The 9,343-nt window shown below is 47.1% G+C and overlaps 2 protein-coding genes across 2 annotated transcripts; both read right to left on the bottom strand.

The window, feature by feature from the left end:
* Positions 1-399: 399 nt before the first annotated feature.
* Positions 400-1,772, bottom strand: LOC119303401 (desiccation-related protein PCC13-62-like). Its single transcript, XM_037580532.1, has one exon. The coding sequence runs from the start codon at positions 1,605-1,607 to the stop codon at positions 636-638; it is 972 nt and encodes a 323-aa protein (XP_037436429.1). The 5' UTR covers positions 1,608-1,772; the 3' UTR covers positions 400-635.
* Positions 1,773-2,983: 1,211 nt separating this feature from the next.
* LOC119350270 lies at positions 2,984-9,051 on the bottom strand. The gene is made up of 2 exons (XM_037618184.1): positions 7,689-9,051; positions 2,984-3,057 (listed from the first exon to the last, which is right to left on the bottom strand). Exons 1-2 carry the CDS (start codon positions 9,049-9,051, stop codon positions 2,984-2,986), a joined length of 1,437 nt encoding a protein of 478 aa, XP_037474081.1.
* Between the last annotated feature and the right edge of the window lie 292 nt (positions 9,052-9,343).

Here is a 9,343-nt window from a genome sequence, read left to right as displayed (position 1 = left end):
TCGCCTCCCTGTCCAGCGCATGCGGCACAAACGTGCATGCCTGCCGCAAATCGGCATCACTCATCATACGACGGCCGTCCGCTTCCTGCGCTTTTAGTTCCATCCATCAAAGGCTTGAGAACCGATCAAAACTTAGTGGAGTAAAAATACTCCACTAAGCTTTATTCGGCCGTTTACTCCTTTATTTTTTTGGGAATAGACTAGAACCGACCAAACTTAGTGGAGTAAAAATACTCCACTAAGTTTTACTCAGCCGTTTACTCCTCTATTTTTAGGAGATTGGCTAGAGTTGCTGTTATGACGCTTCTTGCTAGATTAATACTAAAACAAGAAACTTGCAGAAAAAAACAGATTTTGTTTGACAATACTGTTACCAGATGTCTTTAAATGGCCCAGCATTTCATTTGAAACTCGATCCACAGATATAAGGAACAAACAATGACAAATCATAGTATGAGTAATGCTAACGAAGTACTATTCGCAACAGATTTTAGTTTAGTTTTGTACGGTTCCTACACACACTTGGCATTTTGTTTCTGTAGCTGTAAGCTGAATTTTTATTGCGTCTCAGTCCATGGGTAGCACGAAAGAGGTGGAATGGAAGCACCGGGTGATTCCTCGAGCTGCAGCGACATCTATGCGAGCTGGACAAATCCTCTGGCGATGGTGCCGTTGGCGCCCCGGGGCAGGAACCCGCCGGGGACCTGCTCGTTGCGCGAGCCGTAGAGGATGCGCAGCGCCTCCGCCGGGGTGCGCTGGTAACCGAGCGAGTCCACGCCGGCGCCGAGGATGTTGCTGATGGTGCGCCGCTCCGCGCCCTGATGCCGGTCCAGCACCTTGACCCCCTCGTCCTTGGCGCCGCAGCCGGACAGGTCGTTGCGCCAGTCGGAGATCCGGCGCGTGAACTCGGCGACCGTGCGCCCCTTGTACGGCGCCACCGTCTCGTCGGCGCGCTGGTACAGCAGCATCCTGATCACCGCGTCCTGCCCGGCCTCCACCGCCAGGACGCTCGCGTGGAGGCGCTTGGAGGCGTAGCCCATGAGGTTGGGGCTGATGCCGACGGCGGCGGCGGCGGTGACGTGGGGGAGGATGTAGGAGGCGAGCAAGAAGTTGACGGTGCTGTTGTAGGCGTCGAAGGGCGGGTCGAGGCGCGCCCCCAGGGCGTCGTCCATGATGGCGGCGAAGCGGTCGGCGCTGAGGTCGATGGCCGGGCGCGGGAACCCGCCGTTGGCCTGCGTGATGGCCCTGATGTGGCCCACCTCCTGGTACCCGAGCTCGGCGGCGATCTCGGTGGTGCGGAAGTCGAGGCTGGCCTTGCGCGCGCCGACGGGGGCCGGGCCACCCGCCGAGAGGTTGCGGTCGAGGTAGTCGATGCCGCGGCCCAGCGCGGCGTGGAGGAACCACTCCGCCTCCACGAACTTGGGGTTGAGCAGGAACTGCAGCTGCTCCATGTCGCTCGGGTACACCGCGACGGCGCCCCGCCGCGGGAGGCTCGGCCGGCACCGCGGGTCGTCCGTCTGCGTGACTGTGACGGTCGCAGCGAGCGCGACGACCTGCAGGCCGGCGGCCAGCAGCTGCAGCAGGAATGCGCCGTGCGCGCGAGCCATGGCCAGGGAGGACGGAGCGCCTGTCGTGCCGTACTGGTGAGAGCTCGCGTGCTCGGCTCTGCTCTGCTCTGCTCGTGCTTGTTTGTGTATTTGTGGTGTGGGCTGGGGGTCTGGTAATGGTTAGCGTGGGTTTAGGAGGGCATGAGGTTGGCAGGACACGAAATGCTCGCGTGTCCGTCCATCGCCACGGCGGGCGCCCGGCTGTGGCTCATCATAGGGTGCTACACTGGCAGGCGCGTTAAATTTACAGATTGCAAGTGACAGAGAGAGTAGTTTATGTTGGTCATGTCAGAACGATGTAGAATTAATGCATTGTCATGGGGAGCAAATGATCTCTACTCCTACGAGTAGTTAAGTAAGCGCTTGAGGTGAGCCCAGGCTCAGCTGGTCTCGGTGAACAGCAAATATGAAGAAAAAAAGTAGCCACAAATTCAAAGAAATCTGAAAATTTTAGGCATTCAAGATGCTCTGGTGCGCTAGGAGCATGCAAGTTTTGGTGGCCAAATGACATTTGAGTAGCTCATGACAAAATAAATAAATAAATCAGATCTATACCGTGCATTTTTTAAGAGTTTATTTGAGAACTATTTTTTCTTTTCTTTTTGCAATGAGCTCTTGGAATGTTATTTGATCATCAAATTTTGCACATTCCCAATGCTGAATTTGTTTGATATTTTTTCGGATTTATTGTTCATGAACAGGTGTAGATGACCCCGAGCTCCGAATTGCTGTTCTCTGTGATGGCGTTACTACCCCTGATCACTCCCATGACATTCTTTTGCCGGGCTCGTGTGATTCCGGACTAAAACGAGCCAATTCTCAAGTACAAGGGCACGCGACATAAATTCTGCATTTTTTGAGCACAAGACCGTAAGTGAGTTTGCGAGGCAAGTACGATGACTATTACTTTATTTAACTCACTTGCAATTACTATTTATCTTCTTCTTCCTCTTGGCTAATGCGAGCTGCCCACCTGTCAAGTCGAACCGCCCTACCCTGCACAAGCCGCTGCCAACGTCGTTGCATTCTCCGACCGTAACCCGACAACAACTCTGTTGCTGACAGGCACCCCCATAGGCTTCCCAAACATCCGAACTAGTCAAAATCTCCGACTTGCCTTCACTTGCTATGCCAAAGTAAGTCTCATCATTGCCGGCTTTGGCTCGTTCCTACGAGGCCTCGCCGGGGATGCCACGACATCCTATCTCGAACCCATACGTTGTCTATGTATTTTCTACATTTTGGCGATGGCATAGCTGGGCAATACTGGAAATATATTATCAAGATAAATCTACCTTCATTTTATGATATACTCCCTCTGCAAAGAAATGTAAGACTATTCAGCACATTACTTTTTTAGCACACTAAGTAATGTGCTAAAAACTCTTACATTTCTTTACAGAGTGAGTATTAAATTGAGTGTTACTTCTCTCAGTTTCTAAATATAAGTCTTAGGGATTCTAATACGGACAGCATATGAAGCAAAATGAGTGAATCTACACTCTAAAGTACGTCCATATTCATCCTTATGTAGTCCATATTGAAATATCTAAAAAGACTTATATTTAGAAATTGAGGTAGTAGATGTTTTTACGGAAATTTCTAGGTTATTACTGTTTTATATTTAATATATATATAACACTACTACAAGCATGAATAGCGCTTACCGGGTAAAAAAAGGTCATCATTGACGCGCTTGCAACCCGTCAATGTCTCATTGTCACTGATGACATCTTCATCACTGGTGGGCTAGTTGTCTGGTCAGTGATGAATGAACTGTGCAAGCAGGCTGAGCAGTGATGACATATAATTGCTTTTGTAGCTTGGGGATCGACAACTAGTATTGTGCTAGGAGTGCAACCACAAGTTGGAAAGCACAAGACACTTATATACACATGCACAATACACAATCACATCCACATTCATCTCATAAAAGTATTGCATTTCATACATATTTGAGTCCTTTAGAGATAGCACAAGCACCAAAACGATGAAACACAAAATTACCTTGACTTCTAACAAAATGGGTCAATAACAAATAAATCTTGGAATTGATGCTGATAGGATTCATGCCAGAGTGAGCAAATTTCACTCTAAGGAATCCAGTAGCCGACCTTTCACTTCTCTCATTTGAGGTTGACAAAGCGGTTAGTTGTGTCAACCAATCAACGGAGAAGGGAAGGACAATGACTTTTCCAAAACTGTAACACACATATGATTTGTATAGGACGAGGCAATGCATAATAAATAACGACTTAATAAATACTTCCTCTGTTCCTAAATATTTGTCTTTCGAAAGATTCTAATAAGTGACTACATACGGAGCAAAATGAGCGAATTTACACTCTAAAATATGTCTATATAGTATGTGATAGTCCATTTGAAATCTCTAAAAAGACAAATATTTAGAAACGGAGGGAGTATAAATAAACTAGAGTAAGAGGTAAACTCAGAATTGCTTCGAAAATCGCTACTAACTCAAGCCACGGTTGTTGTGCAATTTGGTTTCAACTTTTTTTAGTGCACCCAAAATAGAGTAGCATCCATTATGTGATATTTTGCTTGCACTGCACAAAATACTCTTACGAAAAAAGTGATTGTGCAGTACGCTAAAAGACCACAACAACAACGATGTTTGTCCATAACCCTTTTTGCACAAAATAAAGAGAAGGTTCATTTGCTATCCTTAATAGTCATACATATAGTAGTAATAGAAAGTGATAGTAAAAACTTGTGCCTATGTATCGCTAAAGAATTGAAGTGACTACCGAACACTTGCATCGAAAGCTACACACATACTTAGTTGCTAAGATCACAAATTTCATCATCAGACAAGTCTACAATGTGTAGTATTAATGTGAAGATGGAAAATACAAAGTATGTATTACCCACACAAAATTACTAAGACATGCATTTTTAATTTTATCATCACCGGCGATATGTATAAATTCTACACAGTCGGGCCTTAAGGTTATAAAACTATTCTTAATTCGCATAAATAGAATTCTAACATGCATAGTAAAATAACATACAATTTATGTCACAATACTAATGACTCTTCAATAAGATGCATAGCAAACTTAAAAAATTTCAACACAAATAGAAAGGAAGAACTCACCATCATGACCACCGCCGCGGCCGAAGAATTAGGAAGCACATGCCCTGTCCACGATCGTGCACACATGCGCGGGAGACCCGGCATCGCCGCCTGGCCGAATGCAAAGGTCGGATCTGGCAAATCCATACATCGCCACTGACCATGTGTTAAAGCAACGGCATGCACGAAGGTAGTGAAGCGCGACGGTGCCCGGTGGTAGCAAAGCACGACGATGGCTGATCTGCGTATTCGCGACACATGAAATCGGATGCAGTGATGGACTCTCTCCAAGAGATGGATCGGCGCCAGAACAGAGGAAGGGTGAAGGCGGCGAGAGAGTGGTGCCTGTGTGGGTTTGATTGGAGACGGGCAATGGACGATCGATTGTAACAGGTCGCGTACAAACCAACACTGACCAACAGGAAAACCCAAGTGTTAGACTTGAATAGGCTACCTTGATGGGTCAAATATAATAGACGGTTAGTGATAACTTGCGCTACTTTTTGGTCATCGGAACATCATCACAAACCAACTAATGTAGGACCGTATGTGATAAACATCTAACGGAAGCCCAAAAACCTTATCACTGATGCTTTCGATATAGCCGGTCAGTGATAAGGTCCATCACTGACGCGTGGTAACAGGGCGGTGAGTGCTATTTGGATATGTATTAGTGTAAGAAATGTCATATTTGACGTCATAATAAACTATCGAGTGTCATTGTTATCGTCGCAGCCTGATCATTGTAGGGTCATAAAAAAGTCAAAATCTATTTAATCATAGAGGGATCGCCAAAGAAGGTTGAAAATGCTGTTCTTTGACAAGTGATGATCACCAAAAAGCTTTGAATCTCTTTCTCTTGGATAAAATTGAGCCCATATGGCATGCTCACTATAAGTTCAAATCGTTCCTATTGATTTTCCGCAGCAAGCCGGGTTATCTTCTAGGAGTATATTTATAATGATATTCTCATACCAAATACAGCCGACGCAATTCATGGATAGATGATCTCATGAATACATCGTCAATCAGGTGAATGAATGCTATCCTTCAGAGAAACAAAAAACAAATCTGAAGAACATTCGAGCAAACTATAGTTACAAGAGATTGATATACTGTACAAACTTTTCACCACAACCATGCGAGTGTGCGACGTCCATACTAGTTGTAGCTGGCGGCTATCATCTTGGGCTCGATGTACAGATTGCGCCGAGTTAATTGCACAGAAGTACCACAATTCGGGCATCACATGCAGATTAGTACCATGATTGCTAATTTTTGCGTGTCAGTACCAACATTGGTCTAAATTTTTGCAAAAAAGGCTGATTTATACGTATTGACAGTGTATCTGACCATTGGGACCCGTCCGTCAGGTGCCGACGTGGCATATTTTTTGCAAAAAACCCCTTGGCTTTATATGTAATCACATAAATGCCCATTTTTTCGCAGGAAAACCGCCATTGAGAGGGACTTTTTTTTCGTTCGCAAGTTTTTCACGGACTTGTTTGAAAGTTTCCGGCGAGTTGAACAAATAAATAACCGGAACGAAAAAACGCGCGCGAACGCGATTCGAACCCGCGACCTGCAGGTCGGCCTCTGGGCGCGCTAGCCACTAAGGCTGATCGTAATGGTAGTATCATAGCTAGTATCATGCATGCCAACTAGGCAATTTTGATGAGGTGTCATAGCATTAAATGAAGAAAGAGAGGGTGGAGTATCATATCATGATACCGTATCATAATAAATGTTATACTTTGTGTCATGCATGACAATAAATAGAGTACTACATGATACTAATATATGATACTATGCATTAAGAATGTGGTATCATACACTAGTATCATATGCATGATACTCCCCATTACAATCAGCCTAAGCCACAGCGAAGCTGTTGACTTGATACAGGCGAAACATTTATTATACTAGCATGCACAAGCTGGGCCGGCAGCTGGGCCAAGCAAAGCCTGCAATATTTTACAAAAAATTTAGTAGATGCAAAATGATCATTTTTTAATAGATGCAAAATGATCATTTTTTCTTATTTTTACACAGGCTGTATTAATAGCATTATCTTTGAGAAAAACATTAGTTTGGTAAACATGCAGATTAGTACATGTGTTATTTTTTGACAAATAGAAATATGAACCCGAGGTTTTAAAAAAGTTCAATATATAGGTGACAAATGGTTTTATAATACAAAAAAAGTTCATCATATATTTATATAAAATCATTGTATATTAAAAAATGTTCAATGTTCAGTGTTTATTTAAAAAAAATATCGCAGAATAAAAAGTTCACTATAAACTTAAAAAATGTTATGATCATTTTGCATCTATTAATTTTTTTACATAATGCGCGGTGAATATTTATTACAAAAATGATCAATATAAGTTAAAAAAAATCTTAATATATGTTGAACAATTTTGGTAACATATATTAAGAAAATTCTTCAACATATATTACAAAAATGATCAATTTCATTGAATGAAAAAAGATGAAGAAACGAAAAGAAACCTGGGCAACGAACGAGCCCCAGCAAAACGCAAAACGAAAAAATTATTACAGGCCTCGGTTGCCCCAACTACCGGTCCAGCGTGTGCGTGCTAGTATAATAAATGTTTCGCCTGTATCAAGTCAACAACTTCGCTGTGGCGTAGTGGCTAGCGCGCTCAGAGGCCGAGCTGCAGGTTGCGGGTTTGAATCGCGCTGAATGAAAAAAAAGTCCCTCTCATTGACGGTTTTCCTGCGGAAAAATGGGCATTTATGTGATTACATATAAAGCCAAGGGGTTTTCTGCAAAAAATATGCCACGTTGGCACCTTACGAACGGGCCCACACTGTCAATACGTATAAATCAGTCTTTTAGCCCTTTTTTTCAAAAATTTAGACCAATGTTGGTACTAACACGCAAAAATTAGTAATCGTGGTACTAATCTGCATGTGATGCCCGAATTGTGATACTTCTGTGCAATTAACTCGGTTGCGCCTGCAAAGCGGGCACGTCTCGCTCATCTTGAGGACTTGCTCGAGGCACGCGCCATGGAAGACGTGGGGCTTGCCGCAGCCCGGCCACGCGGCGAGGTCGTCGCCCTCCAGCAGCTGCCAGCAGACGGGGCAATCCTCCCCGGCGGCGACAACCCTCCTTCGCTTCGCCGGCTGTTCACCGACGTCAGTGCCGCACTCCTGCCCGGCTGCAACGACCTTCCTCCGGTTTGTCGGCCGCTCGTCGGCGTCCCTGCTGCACCGTACCGGCTCCGGCAAGTGCAGCTCCATGCCGGTGAAGCGCCCGGGCCACGGCTTGGCCACCATGCCCTCCAGCGCGGCGCACATGTGCCGCATGCTCGCTAGCGTGTAGTCCACCCGCGGGAGGAGGCCAACGTCGACGAACACCTCGACGCGTCTTGCTCCCGGCGGGACGCTCACCTTCGACGCCAAGCTGGACCATAGCTGCTGGAGCTTCTTCCTGAAGCCATGGGGGTATATCAGCAGGCCCAGAGACGATCCGGCCCACGCCAGTGACCTCGCCGTGTGGTCGCCGGTGGCTATGAACCGGAGCTGGTGCTCCTTCGTGCTCCTGCGCGCTTCCACGCCTGACGATGATGCCGAGAAGTGGGTGTAGCGGTAGAGCACCAGGATCTGCATGTCGTCTGCTTCTTCTTGCCTCTCCCTGACGGCGACTCGCATGAAGCCGGCCGTCTTCCCGGCGGCGGCGAACCGCGGCGCCGAACCTCCAAGAAACTGCCACTCGGGGACGAACTTGCTGGGGTATACCATCTGTAGCAGCACGTCGTTGTCGGCGCTGCTCTCCATGGCCGCTTGTCCGTCAACCTCGTCATCGCTCTCCTCCTCCTCGCCGCTGCTGTCATCGTCGTCGCAGTCTTCCGAATCCGAATCCACCGACTCGTCGTCCTCGGCCCCGCTGCTGCCATCGTCGTCATTCTCCGACGACCACAGCGGATGATCCTCTTCGTCCTCCAACGGCGGCGGCGATGGCGGAGGAAGAACGTAACCGTCGTTGAAGCGACCCTCAAACCGAACGGCGACCGCCTCATCACCAGCGGGGTCGCCGCCCTGCCGCCTCACACGAGAGCAAAAGAGATCGAGGCCCATCACCAGCACCGGGAGCGGCAGCTCCGCGCGCAGACTCTCGGACGACAGCGACGCGAGCGCGGGGGTCCCGTCGACGGTCTTGACGTAAGCTTCCACGACGACGCGCTGACCGCTAACTGCGCTCGGCGGCGGGTGGACGAGGGACACGTGGGTGACGACGCCGCGGCGGCCGTTCAGCACGCGCCCGGAACTCAGGGTCTCGCTGCCCTTGACCTCGGCGGACCAGCGGAGGTCCATGGTTGGATGGAAACGAATTAGCAGCTAATAATCTCGCGTTAAGCAAAACCGTGCTCCTCCTCTGCTTATATGGATCGCATAATTGCACTGTTACAAGCCGTTAATTAATCGTAATCAGGATTTTACGTGGATTTGTTTTCTCAGGGTACTCTCGACTAGAATGGCACTCGGAGTGGATTGTTTAGAAGGTATTTTTCTTCTTATACGTACAACGTTTTTTTTCTACTTCACTTCATGCAACACATCGTTTTGGAAGGGCAGTGTGCACTTTGTTTCATCTATCTTCTCTTTG

The sequence above is a fragment of the Triticum dicoccoides genome, chromosome 1B (assembly GCF_002162155.2).
Source record: "Triticum dicoccoides isolate Atlit2015 ecotype Zavitan chromosome 1B, WEW_v2.0, whole genome shotgun sequence".
In the NCBI taxonomy this organism is placed as follows: Eukaryota; Viridiplantae; Streptophyta; class Magnoliopsida; order Poales; family Poaceae; genus Triticum; species Triticum dicoccoides.
Note: the sequence above shows the minus strand (reverse complement) of the source record. Positions and strands in the feature narration are given on the sequence as shown.

Bases quoted from the DNA above. Each gene is read 5' to 3' on its own strand.
- LOC119350270 (XM_037618184.1), bottom strand. From the start codon at position 9,051: ATGGACCTCCGCTGGTCCGCCGAGGTCAAGGGCAGCGAGACCCTGAGT. The intron at 3,058-7,688 runs GCAACCGAGTTA...AGAATCCCTAAG, and splicing joins GACGTGCCCGCTTTGCAGGC to ACTTATATTTAGAAACTGAG.
- LOC119303401 (XM_037580532.1), bottom strand. From the start codon at position 1,607: ATGGCTCGCGCGCACGGCGCATTCCTGCTGCAGCTGCTGGCCGCCGGC.